Source organism: Ambystoma mexicanum, chromosome 6q, assembly GCF_040938575.1.
Source record: "Ambystoma mexicanum isolate Mex_15411 chromosome 6q, UKY_AmexF1_1, whole genome shotgun sequence".
NCBI classification, from domain to species: domain Eukaryota; kingdom Metazoa; phylum Chordata; class Amphibia; order Caudata; family Ambystomatidae; genus Ambystoma; species Ambystoma mexicanum.
Genome location: NC_090937.1, coordinates 1358486494 through 1358513926, shown reverse-complemented (window position 1 = coordinate 1358513926; position 27433 = coordinate 1358486494). Strand labels below are relative to the sequence as shown.

The following is a 27433-nucleotide window of genomic DNA, read 5'->3' as shown; positions in this document are numbered from 1 at the left end:
ATGTGGGGTACCGTTTTTGTCGGGACACCTGTGGGAACGCGGGAAGGTAGGCCATGTGTTGTTGGCAGCGTGTTTCCGTGGATGACCAGTGTGAAATGTGCAGAAATTGTGGGTTTTTTCACCATTTTTTGGACTTTACCGGGGATTGTGGGTAATACATTCCCGGCCGATTTGGGCAAGTCAGACCTCTCTGGTTCCCACGGTGTACTCTTTTCAGAAATGCATGGGGTTCCCAGTTTTCCTGGGTGGCTTAGACACCTTAGGCCCAAATCTGTAGGTTGTGCACATGAGCAACATTCCTGGAAATCTGCTCTGAGAAAAGACTTGGGGTTACCCGTGTTTTAGGCTTTCCCTATGTGTCCATGTAGGTGCACCCACACATGTGAGGTACTGTTTTTGTCGGGACACCTGTGGGAATGCGGGAAGGTAGGGCATGTGTTGTTGACGGAGTGTTTCGGTTGGTGACCAGAGTGAAATGTGCGGAAATTGTGAGTTTGTTGTAATTTTCCCTGATTGTGCCCCAAATTATGACATTTTTCCCTACATAGTTGTTGCCTGACCTGTGCAAATCACCCCTTCCTAAACTTTGAATTTCATCTACTTTTCAGAAATGTATGCCATTCTGGCTTCCCATTCAGCTTTCCTACCCTTTTTTTCCATTCCGTCCACGCATGTCCTATTGGACAAAAAAGGCCAAAATCGCCTACCTATCGTAAAACGGATGATTAGCATATCAAAAGTTGTTTTTTTAGTTTCCACTCAAACTGTTTGTCAAAGCCTGGAAAATGACTAATTTAGCACAGCAAACCATTTGTTCCTTGCTCTTACAAGGAAAAAAACACAAGTTTCTTTGTACAACATTTTATTGGCATTTCTGAAAAAAACCAAAATGTTCTCACTTTTTCATTATTTTCTCTCACCCCCCTACAGCAAACTAGGATTCCTGGGTGGCGTTATGACCGCCTACATGTGGAAAGAAATGGGCCAAATTTGCCTGAGATATCTAATGTAACAAAAAAGTTACAAGGCATTGATTGGCAACATACCGAAATCACCAAAAAAGGCCTTGGCACTGGGGGGGGGGAATTTAAGGGGTTAGTGGGAAAGAAGGTAGTCAAGTACATTTACTAAGTAACATCATTGAGGAACAGGTCTGGGTGAAACATTTCATGGCTTTATACGGACCCTTGGGGGACCCGCTCATATGGACTGTGGATTCCTGTAAATGGGAATTAAATCTCACCTTAGATCTAGTAGAGGAAGCTATAATAAAGTCATCAGGATCGAGAGCCTCGGGCCCAAATGGACTAGAAAACCAAATTTCAAATCTAATACTGTACTTTGGTTGAGGATTCTATATAACCTCTTCTGTAATATAATAAGCAGAGGAATTCTACTTGAATCGTGGAGAGAAGCCATTGCTATACCAATCTTTAAGAAGGGAGCTTGGGCAGATCATATGATATGATTTGAGAGTTTATTTATATAGCGCCTATACACAATGTGTTTCAAAGCGCTTCAAGGCAAGGGAGGGAACAAGGGAAAAAACAATGACATTCTTACAGGCCATGAACAGTAAGGATGTGAAATTAACTATCGTACTCGGCCTGACGACATTTCAGATAGTGCAAGAGCTAAAACATAGATAAGGAGGGGGAGAGTGGGAAGAAAATGGAAACAGATAGGTGACTACTGTACTAGGCCTGATGACATTTCTGGTAGAGCCGGAAAAAAAACAAGAGGTGAGGGAGAGGGGTGCAGAAAGGTAGGGGAGGAACAAAACAAGCGACTATCATATTAGGCCTGATGACATTTCAGATAGTGCTGGAGGGGGGTTGCATTATCACCCAATCTCCCTTCTGGACGCGGATAGCAAAATATTTGCAGGTTTAGGTCTGAGGGAATTGGAAACCTGGATAAAGAAACAACATATCATAGCAAACAACTTAATTGGGTTCTGGAGAGGTCTTTCATCCACTTTGAATGACCTGATCCTCGGTGTAACATTGTCTAAATCTTTCCTGAAGGGAGTCCAAGGCTGTATGGAGCCTGGGTCGACCTATCACAGGCATTCGATAAAGTCAATCGTAGTCGATTATGGCAGAAGCTAAGACAATTGTGGCTCCCTGAACCACTGTTGGCTATAATAATTGAACTACATGAGAAATCGTTTTTGCAACTAAGATTAGATGCTGAGGGTAATCTAACGGCTAGAATTCCAATGTTCATGGAAGTGGGACAGGGCTGTATGATAAACCCCTGCCTTTTTAATCTATATTTGGCAGGTTTAGCCAGAGAAATGCAGCAGAGGGTTCTAGCCAGCCCCACAATAGGTCTGGAAAGCCTAAATTGTGTGGTTTATGCAGATGATATTGTACTTCTACACCACACCCCGGTAGGCCTCCAGCGTTTATTAGCTGTGTTGGGTCACTACGCTGAAATTAACAATTTAAGGATTAACCCAGCTAAATCAAAAATCATCATCTTTAAACGTCCGCTAACAAAAGAGCTGAACTACACTTGGAAAATGTCAGGCCAAGTGATAGAAAAGGGAACGGAAGTAGTCTACCTGGGATTTAACATCAGATCCTTTCCCTCGAAGGGATTTACAGAGGATACCATGGAAGGCAAACTGTCACAATTTGGGAGTCAAATGAAAGAATTGTATTGTAAGTTTTCCCTATCTCCATTGATTAAATACTACTCAAGCAAAGTGAACCCGAGATTGATGTATGGACTTCATGTCAATCCAGCAATTAACACAATAGATTGAGATAGACTCGAGGGCTTATTGTGGAAAAATGTCCTAACCTTACCACAATCCCTGCCTATCACCGTTCTGAGATATGACTTGGGATTGCTATCACTCCAATCATTTGTCGAGTGGAGAATATTGTCAGCCCTTAGATTAATCTGGGATCCACAAGTGAATTCATTATACGAGGATCTGAAAAAAGAATTTCTTAAAAATGAAAACCCTTTTCTAAACAGATAGACGAAGTATGCCTCAGAAATCCTGACCTTTTGTACAAGTGTTGTTAATGATCTGGTAAACAATCCTATGTTGGTAAAAAAGCATTTGAAAATAAATTATTGGATTAAAACGATTGACAATATGCGGTCAAAAAAGCTGTTGAATGCTAACCTTGCATATGATAAACCTCAAGGCTTTCTGCCCGTATATCTAACATGCTTTCCAAACGGTAGAGGTCGTAATGACTTTTTGAGATTTAGACTCAATTTATTACCAACAAGGGAAATCCTCCACTCCAGACACAAAGATGGGTATAGTGATAACATATATCAATGGTGTGACCTTGGGCACGTCGAGTCGCTAAGACATATCATGATATATGCAGAGGGTATCTAAGTTCTCGAGATTTGTGGTGAGGGAGAAGTGGTTGGAGATGCAAGATTTTTGGGATTGTCTGCGGTCAGGGCATGAAAGTCTTCTGACTGCAGAAGTAATATCATGTATGCACAATTTAGCACTTTTGAAATGAGATGAAACATTGAAGTGAATTACTGCATCACGTTGTAGTGAAATCTATTGATTATTTGTTATAGAATTGTTCTTTTTACATTTTTATTATCTTCTTCAAATGTAAATAGTGGAATTGGTAATAATTGTATTAATTGCAGTTTATTATCTTTTACTATGTGTGTAGAAAGTTGAATAGAATTGGCTACTGAAAAACTTACAGAGGACTAGGGTTTTTTTGGAAAACAGAGGCTTAAGACAGTGCCCTATACAAATTGTTTAAATTACAACAAAATGGTCTTAACTCCTCTCTGAAGCTCACCCTTTAAGATCTAAATTCATCTATAGGGAGGCATTAAGAACTGCACTCCTCAATTGCAACAAAAGACACTACAATCATGTTTGAACAAATATATATATATCTCTTTTTATTTTATTCATACGTTTGAATTAAAAAACACTTTATTAATGAAAACATTTTTTAAAAAATATATAAAAGAACGGTATATCACCCGTCACAACTTCTCATATGCCAGGCAACAACAATTAAACAGAGACAAAAAAACAAGTTTGTAAACCAAGTTTGTTCTAGAAAAACAGTCCTAGAATAGGACCTAGAAAGATTCTGTGGATGAATGAAATGTAAACCTATACCATGAAAAAAATAAGAAAACAGAAAACCAATTACCACAGACAAGAAAGTAGCTGCAAGAATTATAGGACAACACTAGTAAATGTATACTGAAACGACCACATGACATGAAAAAAATGCAACAATAACATATAAGATAAAACACACCATTGATGTCAAATCTCAAATCTAAAATCTCTATTTCTATACTGGAACGTTTACTATAGTTCTAAGTGCAAAACAGCTATAAATGCCTTATTGAGCTTGTGATAGCATTCTCACAAAGAAAACATTAGCCGGACATGTTTCATTCCCATTGACCTTGAATAGGATAAGTAATAGGAAATTCTTCATGGGGTGATGTCACAAACATCATGTAGTATGTCAATTACTAGAAAGATGTCGTATACATTTTGTGCCGCTTGATGCAAAGAGAGGAGAGCAGAGGAAGGGTGACTTCTTTTGTTGTGAAGTAACAACCTGACTGCCAACTTATAAGTAGTAGCAGGGGTAATCACAAAATCTGCTTGAGTAGGAGGTTTTCTCTCACCAGCAAACATAACCTCGTCCAAAGTTCAGGTAGCTCTACATTCAACCTGCATACACCAACATTCGTTCTCTCATGAGAATAGTATTACATAACCAAAGAACAACCACACTTCTCCAACGTTAAACCGGCAAAAACCAATAGAATTGGCTAAACACAATAAAATAAAATTTTACAAATATTATCTATATGTCTTGTATCTCTTTGTAATAACGTTAAGCAATACAACTCCTGCTGTGTTGTAATGGCCAACAAATGTTATGTTGATTTATACTGCGCACCGCGACCAACCAAGGGCAGTCCCCAGTCTCACACGTGGCTCTGAAAGAAAGAGGACAGGGTTGGTTAGTGAGGGTAGAGTGATAGAATAGGTCCAGAACCAGCAGAAACGGATGTCTGCGTGTGTTGGCTTGCAGATGATAGGTTGCATGCACTGGCTTATTGTATGCATACGGATATGGTCCAATGCCTGGCTTGTTTTCTATGTGGCTGTTTGTTATGTTGGGGTGTGTTTGTGTTTTTTATGTGAAGATTACTGGTATTTAGAGTTGTGGGCACTGGCATCGTGTATCCATACGGGTATGGTCCAATGCCTGCGATGTTTTCTATGTGACTGTTTGTTATTTTTGGGTGCGTCTGTGTGTTTTATGTGCAGATTGGCAGGTATTTAAGGTTGTGCGCACTGGCTTGCTGTGTGTGTACGGATAAGGTCCAGTGTCCGGTTTGTTTGTTGTGAGTGTGTGTTAAGGTACAGGTTGGCTAGCCCAGTGGGCATTTATAGTGTTTGGGTGGTGTGTCTAAAGAAGTAGGAACAGGGTGGTTAGTATATTGGCTACTCGCTAACTTCTTCTAGCTACACAATCCTGTCTGTTGTAACGCGTGACTGGTCTCCACAATTCTATAAAGTGGTACGCATGCTTAATTTCACAATTCTTTCTAAAAGTGACACATTGCTAAACTTCACAATTCAATCTATATGTGACACATGGCTAAACTTCACAATTCTCTCTAAGTCTGACACATGGCTAAAGTTCACAATCTAAGTGTGACACATGGTTAAACTTCACAATTATATCTAAAAGTGACGAATGGCTAAACTTCACAATTCTATCAAAGTCTGATGCGTGACTAAACTTCACAATCTAAGTATGACGCATGGTGAATCTTCACAATTCTATGTAAGTGTGACGCATGGATAATCTACACAATTCTTATCTAAATGTGACGCATGGCTAAACTTCACAATTCGATCGAAGTGTGACGCATGATTAATCTTCACAATTGATGCAGGAAGTGGGAAAATCGCCTGAATTGGAGATAGCATTAAATGGAAACACCTACGAATTGGTACACAACAATGATTGGAAAATCACTTGCTAGCTGGCTAGCATTGGTGTGCTTTGGTTTGTAGGCAAATCGAATTTCTGGAATACAGACCATGTCAACTGTGTCTCCAGGCGAGGTCTTACGCACAAACTTCATGCACTCGCATATCAACTTTACCTACATTCAACCGTCATTTCACACCAACCATATCTGCAAGCATACGCACACTAAATACACATCCACTAACATGCTAAACATGTCTCCAGTGATGGGAAAGTGCATTCTCAGCAATCGTATCTGCATAGATAGCTCAGCTTTACCTCACTCACACACCAAGCACCTCTTAGTCATTCTAAAACAAGACCTTCCAGTCATACAAAACATGATTTTTACTAAAGTAAAAAAAGAAACATGGCAGGGTGGTAGACACTTCTGCATATACATGGTGTCCAGTTCCCATTTTCCTTTCCCTTAGCAAGAGGAGGGAGTGAAACAGGCTTTTCCATATTTTGAAAGACACGCCTTAAGGAGAGGGAGCTGGAATGGTGTTCCCTTCTTGTCCAAGGCACACCTAGTGTGGAGGGAGCCGGAATGGCATTGAAAATGGCATTAATACAATAAATGTTCAACCCTTCAAAAATCAGCCTACATACACAATAAGGGAACACTTATTTGGATTGTGTGCACGGCCAAGCATGTTTTTTTGTTGTTGACAGAAACAGTTGTTATGCAAGTTGATAGAAACATATTTTCTGTGTGCAATGAGCACATCCTTTTAGTGCAGTTTAGTGGGGAATCCCCCTTTCTGATACAATGCCACCATCTAGTGGCCAATTTGGGTGTCGACATGCACTGTGAAGAAAGGTAGGGAAGTATCAGAAAATGCTTCTTCAGAGGAGAATACGACCCACAGAAATAGCCTCAGGTAAATGTTTATTGAGACGCACTTTGAACTGCTATTGAATGGATTGGTGTGTCAAATGGGAAAGTTCAAGTAATCCTTTTATGCAATTATAAAATGCTCTTAAAACACTTTCAATTGATCATTATGAAGGTAATAATTTGAAATCTCCTAGGTGGCTCTAGTAACACACATTTGCATCCAGTTTTCAAGCAGTATCAAAAAGAGAAATCACATTGTACATATGTTGTATGTACAATGCAGTATGTTGAAAAAAAACATGCATCCCTTTCAGCATTGTAGACAGTTAGGGGCCAATTCATGAATAAGCTATTTATTGAAATTCCAAGTTACTCAAGGAGAGGGCTATTCAATTTACAAAGAGGTTACTGTGTTTTTCTCTGGGTTCTCCTCACTTATCCTTACTACCCTGATTGAGGGGCCCCACTGGGAGGCAACACGGCGGGCAGCGCCCAACTCTTCGGTATTAGCCTATTTGACCTAGAACAATTAACTTAATGACCAATTTGATCGAATGTTCATGGCTGATTTGGCCTTCAATTTGGTCGCATGTATTGTAAAATACCAACCCTGGAGAGCAGGGGTTGCAGGTGTGTCCCCCGCCCCCCATTTGTGATATTTAGCAATTTTGGGGGTTGAAGGGGTGTCCCCAGCTTCCTTAAAATTGGAGGCGGGGGACAAAAAACGAACAAAAAAAATAATTCATGTGCGTTTAAATTGGGCCAGGAGCAGATACATTGCGGTCAGTTTGCCGCGATAAAAAACATTCTGTCAAGCACCCCCAAACCAACTCTTCAGCCTCTGTCGCTGACAGCCACCTCAACAGGACCAGTTACTAGGCACTGAATGCAAATGCACACAGGGGACACACTGGGGGCGATGTGTGCAGAGCCATTGGGCCAGGTCGACCAGGACTGTTTGAGAGCGCTCACCTGCTCTCAACACTGCTCCCATCCCACAGACCACAGTCACAGTCCTGGATTATTTGGGGAAAGGGCTTGATTGTAGTCAGGGTGCAAACTTGAGTAAACATCGCCCCCTGCAACATGTTCACTGCCCTTATTAACACTGGACACCAAGAAGAAAGCTTCCCAACACAACTCTGTCGCGACACCAAAGCAACACAGTTCTTCTGATTTCCATCATGAGATGTCACTAGTTTCCAAAGTTCCATCTCCTTCTTATTTTTCATCAAGTCTACCAGCCCCTGCTAAAGAATTATTGAAAAACCGACTTTTTAATAAAACCCTAGTCTGAGGTCCTATTACTGTCCTTCAGGGTTTCAGGAACACTTGATGCATTTCATCCCGATGATGCCTTATAAACATTTGGCACTTTTGTTCATCTTCACCCCTCTGCTTGACACCAAATCTGAGAATTAGAATCACTCTCCCCTGAAACAGGAATGTGACTTTCCAGTGCCATGTCTATAACAGTGGGCCATGTAAATCATTGTAAATATTACATAAACGTTGGCAACGCATGCTATACCAGCATTTTTTATTAATTGATGGTAGGTGATTAACATAAGACACTATACAACTTCTATTATGTAGAAAGAATTCAGCAGACTGTGATAACAGTTTTCACCTTAAAACATCACTCATGTGCTAACAGGCATGCTTATTTCTTCCTATGGAGGGCGGTCAGTGCTAATGTTCTCTTTTCATGACCCGCAGGCTGTGGAATATAACATATTTGAAGGGATGGAGTGTCGAGGGGCCCCACTGGTCGTCGTCAGCCAAGGAAAAATAGTCTTTGAAGATGGAAACCTTCATGTGAATCAAGGCATGGGCCGGTTTATTCCCCGCAAGCCATTCCCGGAATATATCTACCAGCGTGTGAACACCAGAAACAAGGTAAGGAATCAAATGCTGTGGCAGACAATTGTGAAAGTAGCTGCTTCCCAATTAAAAGTAACAAACATAAACACGAACACACACAAAACACACGCATATACACACACAAATGCACACATACAAAAGCATGCACGCACAGACACACACAAACACATGCCCGCACACATGCACACACAGTGGGCCTCATTACAACTCAGGCGGTAAGGGGTTTACGGCGCCGTAAACAGCGCCGACCCTTACCGCCTGAGTACGAGGTCCCTTAGCGCAATGGAGGTTTTAACACCTGCTTTTAGCAGGTGTTAAAATCCATGGCGCTAAGGGACCATGGAGTTAATTACGCCACCGTAATTTACGGTGGCGTAATTAACGCCTTCCCCACTCCCATTATGCCGTATGGGGCAAAAATGGGAATGGGGAAGGGTAAATGGGGATTGGGGACTTACCGCCCCGCCAAACTTGGAATGGGGCGGTAAGTCCGCCAACCACCATGGCGTAAACGTAGTTTACTCCATGGTGGTAAAGTCACGGCCCAGGCGGTAACTTACCGCCTGGGTCGTAATGAGGCCCAGTGACTGCTAACATATGCCTGTAGGCAGTCCTCTTCCTACTAGGTTTCTGTACATATTAATCCCCCTTTAGAAAAGCAAGTGTCAATGCCACCCACCATGCAACTGCATAGCAGGTATGCATTAATAAAAATACCTATGGCATCTGCCTAGTTTGAACAGGCAAAGGGATTTTTAGCGTTCCCGCCCACGTGAACATTTCATGTGGGTGAACCATTCTGAAAACTATCTTTTCAGTATGTTGGGAGTGCATCCCCACATCAAAAGCCATTTACCATTGCCAATGTATCTAACGCAGTGCTGCCCTCTTACAGGCTATCAACCCCTGCATTGCCACTGGGCTAACACCAGCAAAGCCTTGATCTGCAGAGAATTCCAACACCATCAAGTTCTTCACAGACAAAATAGACAAGGTCAGCTGACACATCCCCAGCTCCAAGCACATTTCAGGCCAGAAAGCATGGCTGCTTCCTTCTATCATGACTGCAAGATTAATTCCCACCGGCTGTGAAAAAGGTGAAGGAAAGGCTGCACAACCTCTGACAGCGGGTCCCTTGCTTAGGGGGTTCCTGGCCCCACTCCCTACAAGGTTGCAGTTAGTGCGTTAGAAGATCAGGGCTCAGCCATGGAAACAAGGAGGAATCCTTTGTGAAGGGTTCACAGGGTTTCTCAAGGATGACACAGGATGCTCCACTAGATTTCAGTAGGATTTACTTATGCCAGGTACTTCGAATACTTGTAAAGCCTTTATATGCTCATAGAGATACAGTAGACACCCAGCAGCTACCTTTCTCGCTCCAGCAGAGCCCCCAGCTGACACTCAAGATGGAAACTTCATTCAGAGAACTCAGCCAACATTGTCTGAGTTTGCATGAACTCACTATGGGAAATAGGGCAAGCACACAAGACACAACACCCCTTCCTCCCTTCCACACAATACTTTCACAAAGTCACACACTCGGTCGACAGGCACAACACGCACTCGACTAGAAGAAAAACACGTCCACTAAAGCTAGGAACTATTAAATGCTGAAGGAATAAACATCAGCCCTGGTCCCGAGAAGGCAGCTCTGTGGTTCCGGGATGACAATGTCTCAACTAGACAACCAGAAGGCATGGTCTCCGAGAGTACAGTCCTGGAGGACAGGGCTCAGTGAGTATTAATAGAGGCCAGAGCTGAAAACAACTAAGGAGAGAGAGGTGAGACATAAGAAGAGAACAGAGTGTAGAGGGTTATTGGTAACCTTGAACTCTACCATTTTCTAACAGAAATGAGACCCTTGCAGATGAAAGAGCAGAGTAGCGTGGGTAGATGCCCTGAGAATGCTGCAAGAGAAGGAACTAGAGTCCGATGAGATCCATCTCTATGTACAGAATCACACATGGACACAGACCCTGATCCAGACCTAGGCTTGAGTGGTGTGGGATGTTTGGGAGAAACCTTTCCAGGCTCAGAAAAAGGGAAATAATTCTAAGCCGGATAAGATCAGAGATGAATAGTATATTTGACTCATTTGAACACATCTGAAAGAACTGGGCACCTTAGCGCCATACCTGAAAGGACATCTTGATCTTATGAGCAACAGAACATCTGATTTGGAAGAAAAAGACTGCTTGAGGCAATCGACAATTCTGAACATGAGAAAGCAATCAAACAGGCCACAGAGGACAATTTGAGCATTTGTGAGAGGTTAGTGGAAGCTACACTATTTACAGGAAGAACAACTTAAACAAATTGTGGTACAACCTTCCTTAAAAGGCGATATGATCAAGCTTTTAACTATCATGATATCATAAAGTAAAGCAGGTATTCTGCAAATACATACAGTAATGGCACTAACACTTAGGATGACATTAAATAAAATCTTGATACATTTTTCGCAAATGAGGCAGGACATTTTCTTGCCAGCACGCCTCTCCAGACGTGATCAGGCAGAGGGACTCACCTTCCATGTCTATTAAGGTGGCTCTCCAGACTTGGTCAGAGACCCCGGTTACTTGAACAGTAAGGGCTTGGGCTCAACAATTACATTTACATTCTCAGGAAACCGGAAATCTAAAAATAATGTTCAGCAACAAAACGCATATTTATAAGACAGTGGGGAGCATTTCACGATATATGTAGAATTCATTAGGACGTTGCAGGGTCTAGGAGATGCCAACAGGTGTGGTAAGCTCTAAAGGTCGGCAATATAGTGAATGTCAGAGAACCTCCTGGAGGTAAACATGTTTTGAATTTTGTTCGTTAAAGTGGTTGGTGTAGCAATAAGGAAACATTTCAACAAAATAATATTTGAAGAAATAGCAGTATAACAAACATTTCAGTGAACAAAATAAACACAAATGGTCTCTTCCCACAGTATATATAAAGAAGGGGAAGGGGTTTTCGAGATGCTCGTTTGGGATATTGAAGGAGCTTGACCGGGGCATTTTAGAGTACCAAAGAACATGCATCTCATATTTTACAAGAAATCCATTTCAAGAAACAATAAGGTCTACACGGCTTTGAAGAAAGTTTTTCTTAATTAATAAGTGTGTTCTGCACAACGCTTAAGAATAACAAGATTTGTCACAGGGTTACTAGTTGCTTCCCGACATACCACCCAACAACGAGTTTAGGGGTAAGGTGGAGGAAAAACCAACAGCAAGAAGCTGGAGGTTTTTCTGCCACCTTACTTCCCCAAATCCTGCAATTCGGCAGTATTACCACTGGTGAAATGACCACAGGTGGTAATACTGCCAACATTCCCCCATGGAGTCCTAAGTAGTCCAATGAATGGGGGCTAATACTGCCTACTACCACTTGGAATCCAGCAGTAATACCGCCAGACCAAGTGGTGGCAACGGTAATACAGTTTGCAGGTATCTCAGCGGATTTACTGCCAAGATACCACCAAAACTATAATGAGGCCCATACTCATAATTCCGATAATTGGTTAGTATCAAACCATTTTCTCTTGAAACAGGTGAGAAGTCTTCCTTCTCATAACCTATGTGGCTATTGCAACCTCTCACTTTCCACAAAGTTTAATTTAACACGATCACTGGGGCAGACAGTATAATCATGGGTACGCTTAATATCGCAATCTTGTGGATGTATGGAAAGAAAAAACAAAAACCAAGTGAGTTTCATTGTTTTCATGGAAATACATGCAATAATGGTATTAAAAGAGGAGGGATGGATCTGATGGCGGATTTTGAAGACGACAGTAAATTCGCCATTAATAAACAGTGTAAGGGGCTTAGGTGCACACGCCAGAATGTTTCTGAACGTGGCCGCAGAAATGGAAAATCACTGTAAGAGGAACATTTTTGAGTCAAGAGAAAAGTATTGAATGGTATAAGATGGCAAACCTGGATAGATAGTGAGCATCATTATATAGACAGAATCTTAGACCAGGACACCCAGGAGTTTGCCATTTGTCATTGCGCGTTATAAATGCCATATCATATCATCTCATATCGCGCCTTGAAACACTTGTGTATAGCCGCGTTATAAATACCATATCATATATCATTAGTACAAAGGCAACAGCAAGCTCTTTTAGGCTTATTATATTATAACCTATTCAAAGACAACATAATTGGTGCAGTTGAAAGCATAGCAGACTTTTGAGTGACATAATGCTCCGCTACACTGGAATCAAGACTAAGGGGTTAATTCCGAGTGTGGCGGTAAGGGGTTAACGTCGCCGGTATAGGTGCCGGAGCCGTCAACCCCTTACTGCCTCATTACGAGCTCTGCTCGTGGGACCCGCTAAGGCCGCCTGGTAAAACCAGGCATCCTTAGCGGGTCCTGCGAGCAGACCAGGGTGCTAACAATGGGCCCATTGTTAGCACCCTCCCCATTCCCATTGAGCCCTATGGGGGCTCGAATGGGAATGGGTTCCTTGAATGAGGAATTACCGGGCCCTCCAAGGTTGGAATGGCCCGGTAATTCCTCATTCAAGGAACCCGGACCCACTATCCGATATGGGGGTAGCCATGCCGCTAGTAGCGGCATGGTTACCTTCATACTCAGAATGACCCCCTAATTGTTTAAGAAGATTTGGAGAGGAGACCCATTACCTACATTCACGTTGCAATACACAATATTATACTCATCAGAGGTCCATGGTAACTGGCTCTACATGTACTCAAGCTATCACAAAACATGCCCCCTCCTACTGCCACCTTTACTCCATGCGGATGCACAAAACACCACACTTCGGTCAAGCCTCTGCACTGTAAGACCACTACGATGGTGATTGGTGCAGTATAAAAGCTGAGTAACATAACATACATTCTTTGAAAGGTAAAACATCAGCATGCCCAGATGGCTTTTTGGATGAATAAAAAAAAAGCCTTAGCACCTACACTCAAAAAGATGGTGAAACCTCAGTGGAAATGTCAAGCCCCACTTGATTCATGGAGTTATGCCTTCATAACCTTTTGAAACCAAAGAACAGTCCAAATGAACATCCCATCTTTCTACCACCCTATATGCCTCATTAACCAGGGCACCGACATTAGCATGAAAAATGCAGCCACCAGGCTTATACCTATCTTGCATAAACTAATAAATAATGGCCATAAAGGCTTTATTTAAGTGCAACCATTATATAGTGGTCTCTATTGATTTTGTAACACCTCTCCATCTGTATAACTGCTATTGATGCTCAGAAAACATATGACAATGCAAGTTGGAGGTATCTGTGGTGAGCCCTAGAGGATCTACATGTTGGCTCCAGAGAAATAAAAACCCCTTGCTGTATGGCTACAATCATAGATGGTAGGGAATTCTCAAGATACATAATCAATGCAAAAGGGACCAGGCAAGGGTCTAATTTGCCCTTAATATCAAATCCTTTGGAAAAATATTCAGCAACTATTATCTCTTCTTCACAGTTGTGCAAAACTAGGACACCACTAGAAAAAGTTCTTGAAGCATTTTGAAGAATATTGGCCTATAAATCCATAAAACCAAAATAAAGTCTTGTAATGGGGAGATTGCTGACAGTGTTAAAAGGTTAAAACATGAATTTCTTATACAAGTATCTTAAAATGTGGGGACCATTTTTCCAGCAAATAGGTCAAACTTGAAAGATTTCAAAAATTGGTCTAATTTAACTTGAATTATAATTGTAAGAATTAACAGCTTTACAATACTGACGCTTGAAAAAAACAAGCTTCCTGTTTTAATCACTTCTGCTGTGTCATCCAAGAAAAGAGATTGGGAAGCTTCAAGCTTTCTTAGTCAGTTTTGTCTGGAGTTGACAAGGCCAAAGATTTTGGAAAAAAAACAGAGATGTAAGACTCATCATCCTGCTAGATTGTGAACTATACTTTTGAGCCATATAAATCAAAGGAATAGGAGTTATGTCTGGGAAAATGCTGAATTTGATCAGACAGATTTGTCAGCCAGAAGGTGCAATTGCAATTGATATGGTTGAAATCTCGCAATATAAGTTCACCCATCTTAAATTCTCTAAAGCTGGTAAGCTAAACATCCTCCAGGGAGATGCAGGATCCATTATCAGCATCAGATTAGCAGGATTCTCAAGCTAGCTTTCTACTACAGGAATTAAGCATGACACCAGAGATCTTAGTGTATACACTTGTTGAGGCTCCTGTTGAGACCAATAACATTAGAATTTAGCAGTACCTGGAATAACATGTGATTACGCAACTTCAAACACTACAAGTGCACTTGTCAACCCAACTACGTAGGTTAAAATAACTGAAGATTGTACGCTTCATCCAGAGCCTTTCAATAAGAATGGAGGCATCAATAATTCTGAAAATTATATGTTGGAATTATCTTCTTAGGTTAAGGCTCTTCCGGGTGGAATTCCAGACTCCTTCACTTCACAGAAGAAAGAAAGCATCCAGCTGACACCATTGTAAGATGGGAGTTTAACCTGGACAATACTTCACAAATATCTAAGAGTTCTCTCACATTATGAACAGATTTATTGTGCCCTATTATTTGAAAACACTCTATATAACAAAATACAAACATTGTATCACAAAAACTGAGCAAAATGAAAAGGAGGCATTGTTTAAGTTTCTCTTGTATCTGGAGACACAGCCACTGATGCCGCTTCTGTGTATGCCGCAACACTTGGCCGACCTGAGCAATATAAATACTCAGTGCATGTTTTCTGTGCTGGGATGTGTCTGATCTTCTGTGTAGCTTATTGCAAAGTGTATTTCATGGTTAGGTCTGCATCTTTTAGTTCTGCTTCTGTACCGTGCAGGTGAATGGTTTACATGCAGTCTCCCGAGGAATGTACGATGGACCAGTGTATGACTTACCAGCTACTACAAACTATGCTACGCCTGCTCCCTCTCCTGTCAAAGCTCAGGCTCCACCCATTAGAAACCTTCACCAGTCAAACTTCAGTTTTTCAGGTATGCAGATATATAAGCAATTAAATGGTAAATGTTGAATGCAAAGCATGCTTAAGAATCCTAATACAATGTTTTCACATAGCGTTCAAGTAATCATCTTAGTTGACGTGTCTTGGAAGGGATACTTATGTATAGTTTTCATTGTTAACTCAGTTGAGAAGCTCAGAATATGTGCATCTCAATATCCATCGCATCCTTGCAAAACACAGCATCGAGGAAATATATTTTGCATATCAGCTTGTTGCAGAAGCCTGTTCTTAATGACAGATGCCAGAAAAACATGATGAAATGAAGAGAAAGAAATGGTGTTTTAATGTTAAAATTCTGATGCTAATCCGTTTGGTGGGACATGATAGCAGTGGCACAGGTCACACGGCTGACATTAGAGTAATGTTTTTAGACCTTTCCAAACCTTAATAATGTAAGCTTTGAGACCCAGCAGTGGGGAAAGAGATTCACATATGTGTGAGAATTGTGGGGGAAGATTCATCCTCCAAAACATAGATGTCTTCCTCGGAGGAGAGATTGCTGCTTTTGTAATATTTAGCTTAGTTACCTAGTTAGCTGTTATGGTACCATCAGGTTGCCAGGTGCTTGGCCACATGCAGCTGAGCTTAGTGTTAGCTGGTATGGCACCATCAGTTAGCAAGGTACCTGGCTATGTTAAGGTTTCGGAAATAATCAGATAGGATTAAAGTATGTCTGATAGCTATTTGAGCTTCTTCAGGGCTTACGTGATGTGGTCTGAGCAGTTTAAGATGAGGCTGGTTGCTCTGTTCTGGGCCCTCTGAAGCATTGGCATGGACTTGGTGAAGTTGTTTCTCAGGTAGAATCCATTACAGTAGACAGGGAATGAAAGGACCAGTTATAGTGTGAGGACATTGTGAGAGGTTTAAGGAGCAGTGACATTTGGGAGATGGGGATAGGAACAGTCAAATTGTAATGAAATTGACTTATTAGTTTGCAACTCCAGGACGACTGTCTTGAGGCTGTTGAGTCAGAGCCAACTTTGTTGTATCCATTTCTGGATATGCAAGAAGCATATCATACTTACTGATGCTCCTCGGATGGGTCTCAAATCTTTATGCACAGCTGTGTATCGTCGGCACAGTATGGTATGGATTGTGCACCCTTTTGAGGGCCCTCACCGGCATGGTCATACAGGCAATGAAAAGGAATCAACCTGAACGCCACGGGAGGTGTGGGTTGTGAGAATGTATTTATGTATTGATTGTTGATTATAATTACAATGGCGCCACAAGAAAGAGGAGAACTGGGGAGCGAGAGATAAGACAGGGAGGGGTACAATAAACGGATCATTTCAGGTCAGTAGGAAGGGCATGAGCCAAGTGTACTTGACATTCAACTAGTAAGAAAATGCATTGGAGAGAGGGAAGTACATGTTGGAAAACTGAATAGTGGTCAAATGTACTCTAAAAAATAGTCAAGTAGGAAATCCTGTTTGAAGATATGTGCTTTTGCTTTTTTCTATAATTTGAAGAATCTCTCTTGCTGTAGGTCGACAGGGAGGACATTCCACAAGCGGGCACCTCCTGTGATGATGAGTGTTGTCTCAGAATGTATTTTTAAGGGTTTTACGGTAGAAGGGAATAGTTTCTTTACAGATGAGTATCTTAAAGCTCTTGAGAGATGGTATCTTTTTATTTAAGCAGTTATGGACATTGGCACCTTATAAATAAGGCACAGGTATTTGAAGCCAAACAGTTTTCCAATGGAAGCCACTGCAGAGTCTCCAGTGCTGGTTGATGTGATCACGTGTTTCACATTTTAGAATGAGCTTCACCACTTTGTTCCTCATACGTTGAAGGATGTGGAGTAAAGTGTTTTGAGACGCCCAGATACAAGGTGCAATAGTTAAGCCTGGCTAAGATGATTACCTTGGTAACCTTCACTTTGTGCTGCGTATTGCGGACGTTTCTATTTCGGCAAATGCAGGTGGAAGTGAAAAGATTCAGCGAGGTCTGCCCGCTGGCGGAGAGTTTGCTGTCAGAGATTGCAAGGCTTCTTCCTCAGTGGTGGGTGTGAGGAGTGGTGCCATGGAGGGAGGCCAGGCAATGGGGAGGGCACAGAGATTACCCATGCCTAGGAAGACAATGGGCCTCATTACAACCCTGGCGGCTGCCACCGGAGTTGCATTTTTTCCGGCCCCCGGCAATGGGGACGTGCAGGGCCATTCCGACCTTGGTGGACCCTGTATGTCCCCATTGCCAGGGGCCGGAATCCATTACTCCCCATTCCCATTTGAGCCTCATAGGGCTCAATGGGAATGGGGAGGTTGGATGCACCGGCACCGTTTATAATGGTGCCGGTTCATCCGACATGCTGTGCTCGCGGGTGCCACTCTGCCCGCCAGGTCCGACCTGGTGGGCAGAAAGGCACCCGCGAGCACAACTCCTAGTTTGCCGGTCCGGGAAGTATGGTACCAGCAAGCATACCGGTACGGTAGTTCCCGGACTGGCAAACTCGTAATGAGGCACAAAATCTGTTATTGCAGCATTTAAACTAAGGTGGTTATCAATAGTCCAGTGTTTGAGAACAACCAGACACTTAGTGACGTCCACTGATGATAGGTTTTGCTACTGAAAACCAATCTGTGTATCATTAGTGTATAAATTGAAAGGACTATTGAAGGTCTGTAAAATGTCAACAAGTGGTTTCATGAAGTGGTTAAAGAGCAGTGGAGTGAGGACCAAGCTTTGGGGGTGCCAGAAGTAGTGGTAAAGGGTATGGATCAGACATAGCTAGGTTTTTCTCCATAGAGGGTCTCCATGCGGGTAGGCGGAAATCCATTGTAGCCACAGCCCCTGAATGAACAGGGAGTGCTATTGAGGGTGTAAAGAAGGAGCCAGGTTTCACCTGGGAAGTTCTGTCCTGCAGGAAGGAGGATATCCATTATAGCAACAGCCCTAGAATGCACTGGGAGTGCTGTAGCCTTCAAAGTATGGTAGTTTGACTGAAGGTGTCGAAGGCGGAAGACAAGTCAAAAAGAAAGGGGACAGCTGGTGATTTATTTTCTGCCATGAGCAGGAGATCCTCCTTCATGTGCTGCAGTACAAATGTCATCGAGTGTGCTGGTTGGAACGTTTTCTTTTTCACTGTAGTTTATGAGCTGTTTAGCAGCCTTTTTACAGGTTCTGACGTGTGAATGGGTTGTTTGTGATTGGGCATAGTATGCAGGACACTGCTAATGAGTTTTCCAGGAGGGGCACAATGATGGTTTTCTTAATATCAAGAGGCACTTCTCCATGGAAGAAGAAATAATTAGCCACGGTGTTTATATTGGTTTGATAGTGATTGCTGGTCAGGAGTAGCCCAGCAATGAGGAAGCATTCATTTTTGGCACTGTTGATCAAATCTTCAGGTGTGATAGGATGAAAAGGAGCTGGCACATTGGTGGGCAGCTGCAGCAACAAGTTAGTTTTTTTAGATTTCATTGATCTTGTTATGAAAGACAGCTCCTAGGTCATCAGTTTGTGAGTGGGGTGGTAGTTGTACTTTGTACTTTTGGGATGGACTAAGCTTGGCTTTGTAGGTGTGATTTCATAGCAAGCACAGGAGCCAGTGCAGGCTATGCCTGTAGGTCCACATGGTGTAGCAAGCTGGGCAATCAGGGTGACAGGGTCAATTGAGTGAAAGACCTCCGAATCATTGTGAAAGATTGATGAACAGGATTGGTTCTGGTTCCTGGTGATATGGAGGTCTGTCTTGATATTCATGAGCATTTGTTCTGTCACTCAAAGCAGGTGGAAGCCAGTTTGGAAGTGGATCAGTTACTCTGGTAGGTATTTGGTGGTGTGTGATCTGAAAGTACAAACCAGACAATTCCTTCTATGATCGGATCAGTGCGAGTGAGGCAAACGATTAGTAAATGCAATACTGGACCAGAGGCTTCCTCGACTATGCTTTTACCCATGCTCTGCAGCTAGAAAAACGTGGATGACAAGTGCCCACTTTAAGCTTGACACCATCAAGACTGAATTCATACTCCTTTGCTACCTACCCAAGAAGGAACCCAATCAAATATGGCTCTACAAAATGGGCTTTGAGGGGTTCACCCCCCCCACTCAGATAAATTCATAGGCTACCGCGTGGATAGCAATCTATCCTTCCCAAAACACTCAAACGGCTTAATATCCAATCTCTGTATGCAAGATTGAGGCCTTGGTCCCACCTAGTGAGCTTGCCTATCGTTCGAGGTACCACCCTCCTCACATGGCTGCTCACGTTGGCCCCCTATCAAAGCAGCCCACCATACCATGGCTTGCCTCCTCACTGGCTTTTGGAAATGTAACCACATCACCTCCAGCTTTTGCAAATTACTCTGGCTGCCCATCCTGAATAGGCTCTGATTCGAAAATGCATGCATCACCTACAAGGCAACCACTGGCAGTGTGCCAGCATACCTAGCGGCCATACTAAAAAACATCAGGCAGCAATGGACATCTCTCACTATAACCATCACCAGACTGGAAACTAGACTGGTTTGCAAGGAGAAAACTAGGAAACAGTCCTTCTCCTATTACACTCCAGTCCTCTGGAACTCCACCTTGGTGGCAATCCGGTTTGCACTAAGTCTCCTTCAATTTAGGAAAGAACTGAGAACCTTCTCTTTCAACAGCACCTTGGTAGATTGCAGCTATCTTGTTTGTATTGTACTATCATAATCATTACTGTTTACTTTTTGACTTGTAAACATGTTAGATCGGTAAAGTGCTCGGTTTCTCCCGAGCAAGGTTTACACTACAAAATGCTCAAGTGGTCAATGTGCAATAATAAGTACATCAAGTAGGCCTGCTCCACGCAAGTCATTATGTATCAAACTAGCATCTTGCAATAGCATCTACTAGTGAAAGGTCAACCAGTTACTAAAGAAAAGTACTTTCTTGGAATCTGTGATCACTGCGCTGCCCGTAATTGCGCCGACGAAAATGTCAACGCCAATTACAGCGCGGGGTACTGATCAGATAGATCACTTTTCCTGCATGCCCCGGCCCGCATTTTCCTTCCCGACCCCCTCACCACCCCACCCCACTTACCTTTACGGCGGCACACTTGTGTGTGTGCCGATTACACCTTGCCAGCCCTGCAGCACCAGTTCCTCCTGCTAACGTGGGTCAGAGCTGACCCCTCAAAGGGCTGTTCTTTTTTTCTTTGTTTACTTTCTTGTCCCTCGCTTACCACAATGGCAAGCAGGGGACACTACCCTGCAACCCCCTACTCCCGTTACTGCGCCCAAGGAGAGTGGGTGCAGTAATGGGAGTCAGTATTTTGTGCATCCCCAGAGTCACAGTGACTGCGGGGGCGCACAAATGAGGGTGCTATTTTGGTAAGATTCCCTTTCTTGTCATGCATATTTTTATTTGAACAAAGCAGATTTTAGCAACTTAAACAAAAGCCATTCAAATGATTAATTGTAAAGAAAAAGATATTTAAGATGAAGACCCTATTTGTCCCGAAAATGTTAATGTTTGATGTTGATACTCAGGCAATAGGCTACTGCCTTACTGTTTGGAAAATGCAGTGTCTTTAGAATGGGCATGAATCTAGTGTCATTGGCAGAGATCTCCTGTTTTTTGAGTACATGATGGTTCTTCCATCACATGGACTCTGGTGCTACTGACGCATTGCTAAACAAGACTTGGTAATGCCAACATGTTGACATGGGAAAGGCACTTGCCAGACACTGCTGTAGTGGTATTAACTACCCATTGATGGCAGCATTTGCAAAATGGTGCGAGTACAAAATCAGCTTATTATGCCACCACAATTGAGGGTGCCCCTAACAGGAGAGAAACCCTCTTCGATATTGTCAGACACTGTGCCATGCCTACCATGCACCCCAAGGTCCTGCCTTCACGGAATAAATGTAATAGCATTAACAGCTTCTTCCTTGACAAAATTGCCAAAATCAGGGACTTTTAATCGACTCCACAAAGGCCTCCAAGGAGTCACCCCCACCCCGCACTGGGAACTCCATCCTTTGTCAGATCTCAACTCTCAAACCATTAAGGACTTCTCTGACGCCCTCGCATCCCTCAAACCCACTGCCTGCTCGGATAACCTCCTCTCAGCCTCCATCATCAAACAGCTCCAAGGCCGTGCGCTCAACACACTCCTTAATATCGTCAATGCCTCTCTCGCTGAAGGCTCCTTTCCAGACTCTCTAAAAACAGGCCTGATTGGCCCCTCTTGAAAAAGCCCTAACTCGATCCTGATGACCTAGCAAACTAGAGACCCATCAGCAGCCTCCCTTTCATAGGGAAACTCATCGAGAAAGCTGTAGCCAATCAATTGCTGGCTAAAATTGACCGTCTCTGCCTCCTCCGTGACTACCAATCAGGGTTCTGCCCCAAATGTAGCACAGAAACTTCCACAATGCAGGTGATAGATGACGCACTTCATCTTCCAGACAGAGGTGACTCCTGCCTCCTCGTCCTCCTCGATCTTTCATTAGCATTCGGCATGGTCGACCATTACACGCTCATCTCACTCCTCGCTACCAGAATGGGCTTCACAGGAAAAGTCCTTGACTGGTTCTCCTCATACCGCACCAACAGATTCTAAGCTGTCCAAATGGGGCAGTTCAGGTCCAAACGCCTGCCGGTATCTTTTTGGCATACCACAGGGCTCCATTCTCTCACCCATTATCTTCAACCTTTACATGGAGCCCTTGGGAAATCTCTTAGATGACCCCAGCATTTCCATCCACCAGTATGCTGATGACACGCAGCTGTACCTTAAATTACTGTCACTCAAGACATCTCTCATCTTCACTGCTGCTTGGACACCATCCAGACCTGGATTTCATCTGCCTACCTAAAACTCAACCCCACCAAAACTGAGTTTGTCCTCATCACCCCCCTCCAAACAGATCGTCCAAAACTGGCTCTACAACATGAACCTAGATGCATTCACTCCCAAAGATGACCAGCTCAGCAAAATCCCTAAGCTTCATTGTCGATAGTGGTCTCTCCCTCCAAAAATATTTGGCCAAGAAAGCCCAAACCACCTGGCTCCAAATCTCCACACAAAATCAAACTCTTCATCCCTCCCACTAACTTCCATACAGTAGTCCAGGCACTGGTCATCTCACACTTTGACTGGGGTAACGCCTTCGTTGCTGGGCTCCCTCAAAGCTGCCCACCACAGCGCAGCATGTCTTATCATGGGTGCCCGCAGATTCGACCATATCACCCACATCCTATGTGATCTCTACTGGCTCCACCTCCCTGCAAGAATTCTCTTTAAATCCGTGTGTATCACATACAAAGTGGTCTCCAACGGAACCCCACCTTACCTGACAGCCAAACTTGGGAGGTTCCCGCACCAATGGTAGCTGGACCATAAAAAGGTTAGAGTCCATGCTTACCAATAAGGAAAGGACCAGAGAGCTGTCTTTCCCCTGCTATGCCCCTCCCCTCTGGAACACACTCCCCCTATTGGCTCGTACTACCCTTTCCATCACGCAGTTCCACAAAATCATGAAGACATGGCTCTTTTATCTCTTCCTTCCCCTGGACTGAAACCGCAACAATCCCCCACAGCACTGCGTTACTATTACAAATGATAGCTGGAAGCTAAACTCTGGCTTCTCCTGAACTCTGTAAAGCGTTCTGCTGCCTAAGGGCCAGGTTTGTGCTATAAACAATGAAAATGAAAATAAATAAAAATGCTACAGTGATTTCAAGGTCCTCCAGTCACAGGAAGCGATAACACACTGACAGTGACGTAGGGTGACACGCATGTAACTGCCGTGCATTGCACAAGTGCAGTTCCACAGCTGGTCCACCCACAGTCTCCCAATGCGTGATTTCTACGAATGTTTCCTTTATTGGTATACGTTACATACATCACAAAATGTTTTGGAATACAGTACATTATTCTCCAAAGTATAATGCTTCATCTTTTGTATCCAAAACATTTATTTTACTTATAATGCATTTTTGAACGAAGAATACAATCTAACACATGAAAGCCATTTAATCAATGCTTAGAGGACATCACACGCCCTGACGTTACGTGAACCATGTGATGCCACGTATGAGATCATGCAAACCCTTTCTTCAGCAATCAGCAGCAGTCTGACTCTGTGTTAAAGCAGGCAGCCTGCACCTTACGTCACGAACAATGAATGGAAAAGCTTTATTAAAGCAAGTTCAGAGCTCAAAGAGTTCCCATGAGAAGGGGTTCGGGTGGGCAAACGAAGGAATGGGTGGCAATAGCAGTATTAGTAAATGTGCTCATTTTTATTTGGTGTCCCCCGCTCCAATAATCGGTATGTATTAGCGTTAGGGGCTGCATAGGTGTACCCCGCTTGCTCAATATTGGAAGCGGAGGACCGAAAAAAAAAGAAAAAAGTACCCTGCAGCGCTGGATCCAACCAGCGTTTTATGGATCTGATGCCGCAGGGCTGCAGTCAACCAGGCGGCGAGTGAACAGGTACGTAGTGGAGGGGGGTTGGGGATTGGTGCAAGTGTGTTTGATCCTCTGAGAACTGATCGCATGCAGGCTGTTTTTTTTTCATTTTGCCACGATCGTTCTCAGACATTCAAAAACACCTAAAGCAGAATAACTATAGGGGTTTGCATAGCAATCGGCAGGGAATGTATGGGCTCATAGCCAAACAACTGTGTGTCTGTCCCTCCTGAGATGACATTCTTCTGTGTGCCTCATCATATGCCATTCCTCCCTATGTATACTTGAATCTGGATTTCAATGCAATGGGTTGGGCTTTATAGTTGGTCTAAGCGACACCTAATAGTCCAAACTGAGTTGTATGAAGGGATTCCCCCACGGGACCCTCATTTGTGCAGTGAACATCTCTCATGTCCCCACTATTGTGACTGTAGAGTGCTGGTCAAAAAATAATGTCACCAGGGCCAGATATACAAAAAGGACATTTTATGGGGCTACCACCAGGAGGGCAGCAGTAGATGCCACATTGTCCCTAAAAAGAGCTAATCATTGTAGTCCCATTTTACGGCAGGGGCACCAAAATGGCCCTTTGCTTGGGGCCACATGCATCCCTGCATCATCCATGGATGCCAGTAGAGGATGCAGCCATTGTCCTGGACGGAGCACATCATCCCACTGATGGGAAAAGGCAGTGGCTGCTGCAGGCCAATGGTGAGTGTAGTTTCAGAAATGTAAACTAAGAGGACATTTTCACTCAGTGTAACTCTGTGTGATCGACTGCTAATGTGGCTTCCTTTAAAAGCCATAGAATGTGTCAGCCACTTGCAATCCTAACTAGGTAAAATGGGTCTACTCCAAAGTGTACTACTGATGCAGGTAGTCTGATATAGGCAAGACTGAGATCCTTCAGTCAACATGCATTGTGTGTGTACTAGGCTCACACTTGCATAAGGGCCCGCGTGTTATGGGAAGGGCACACAAGAACGTTGTTGGCCTCCACACAGTTCACTTCCAGAGATAAATAACGCATTTATTGGGGTGCACGTTTGATACGATTTATGCATGCTGTTAATATTTTGGATTTTTGTATTTATTGACGTTTTTTGAGCACCTGACACCTAAGCGCTGAGCAAAAGGTACAATGAAACATTACATTTGTGAGAGAAAACAAACCAACAGATCAGTGAGAAAGAAGATGAGATTTGAGGTGGGACTTAAAGAGGGGAAAAGAATAGCATAGAGAGAAGAAAATAGTTCAAATTATTTAGAGTAAGCAAAGGAGCGGAAACGGGATGACGCACAGGAGGATTAGGGAACAGTTAACAGAAAAAGGAATGGGGAGAGGAGCGGTCGGGCAGGGGAGTAGAAAGATATTAAGGAAGAGAGATATGGAGGGACAAGGCCATAGAGACATTTGAAGACAATACAAAGAAAGTTAAAAAGTAGACGCGTTTCAAAAGACAGCCGGTGTAGGGAGCTAAGAGCAGAAGTAATAGAGCCATGGGTGGAAAGAGTGCATAGTACCGGGATGTATGGATGACAGATAGAACAAAGAGGAAATGCCGGAAGGCCAGCAAGAAGAGAGGAACAATAGAATAACCTAGAGAAAACTAGAGAAATTACGCGTTTGGTAGATGAGAATTTAAGAAACCGGTGAGCTTTACGGATGTTAGCAGGAGGGCCGGAAGATAGAAGGGATAGAAGTGAGCGGAAAAGGAGAGTGAGGATTCGCAAATAACACAAAGATTACAGGGAAACCCGTTGCCTCAAATGGCAATCTGAGGGACGCCGCAGGATTAGGATTTTACTGCTGCACCAGCGGATGGAATCATGTCGATTTTCTGCACTAATGATGGGATGTTTCACAAAATTTGCACGTCTATGTTTATCTCATTAAAAAAAAGCACTGTTTGGAAGATAGTATGGATTGGATACTGTAGTGGTCTGTGTAATGTAATGCAGATAAGGGTAAATAAAGACCTGTACATTACATTGCAAAGTGAGGGATAGAGTGGGAGTGCGCCATATTTAACACCTTTTCTCGGTTTCCACTAGCACACTTTTGTCCCTTTCGTTAACGGGGTGCATTACCAAATCCCTTCAATTTAAAGGACACATGTTTTTATTTCTTTGGGTTTTTACAATGTTTGCTTTCACCATTTTTGCATGGAAATTAAAGTAGGTGTTATGTGGCCCCATAATCCTATTAATGAGAGCCAAAGACTATAGACTAAAGACTTCCACTGGCCACACTTTAGTTAGGTTGGCATTCACTATACATGTATTCTGTCATACTGCTTTTGATATTTCTGCCTATGGCTGAATACATTAGTTGAATTGTAATTTAGCATCATAATGGACCCATATACAAAAGAAATAGTGCAGGCAGTAAATCACTGTTTCGTAGAGTACCAGGCTAAAATCCCTACATATACATAAGTGCAAACCTATACTCCTCTGCCAGGGCAGCAAATGACCCACAGTGCTTAGAGCATCATACTTTAGTTAATTGAAAAGAAATACAATACCAAATGCAAAGAAATGAAAAAAACTTCACCGCTTTCACCGCCGTGCCCGTGTTCAGCAATCGCATGCTCATCACCACTGTTTGTTTCTTCAGTAGCCAGAGTACCGTGAGCCCCACCCCCGTTCATAGAGGCCATTCGCACACACTTGCTTTCGGTTCAGGCTCCCCGGTCACTCTGATGCAGCCGGGAACGCCCCCTTTATTTATACAGCATGCGGCGGAGTGAAACATCACTCCGCCGCGTGCGTGTGCCCTTAAAGGGGCAGCATCACACTAAACATCCCGGCCTATTGTATAACTAACAAAGTTTGAATCTTTTTCGAAAACTGATAAGTGTTGGCTTCAGCAACTGAACTGGGATGGAGTTTGCCAATACAATGGTGGAACATTGTTTAGGCGTTTGCTCCCTGCCTAGGGATTTTTACTTTAGGGTTCCGATACTAAGGGTAGTTCGAGGGCCACCAGAGATTTGAAGCTTAATGCTCAAATCGACAAGTTTTCTAAGTAAGGCTTTGCACCTTAAAGATAATGCATGCTTCCAAGGGGGTAATGCAAAGGTGTAAAGATAGAAGTCACATGGTTGCATTTCCTTTTCGAGAGAATTAATTTAGCTGCTCTATGAAACACTGCTTCCAATGGGAGCAGCTTTACCTTGAGTTTAGCCATCAATAATGCATTACCTCCACCTACTTGAGTCTAATAGGAATAAAAGTCTTTCTCGAAAAAATGTAGTTGATTCTGATTA

At 43.1% G+C, this 27433-nt stretch overlaps 1 protein-coding gene across 2 annotated transcripts in view; it reads left to right on the top strand.

Annotated features, from left to right (window-relative positions):
• Nucleotides 1-27433, top strand: part of CRMP1 (collapsin response mediator protein 1) — a 420289-nt gene that overhangs the window by 367500 nt on the left and 25356 nt on the right. For both annotated transcript variants that reach the window (XM_069631976.1, XM_069631977.1), the window contains exons 12-13: nucleotides 8587-8766; nucleotides 15572-15725. In XM_069631976.1, coding sequence (XP_069488077.1) covers nucleotides 8587-8766; nucleotides 15572-15725 — 334 coding nt within the window. The remainder of the gene's footprint in view (nucleotides 1-8586; nucleotides 8767-15571; nucleotides 15726-27433) is intronic.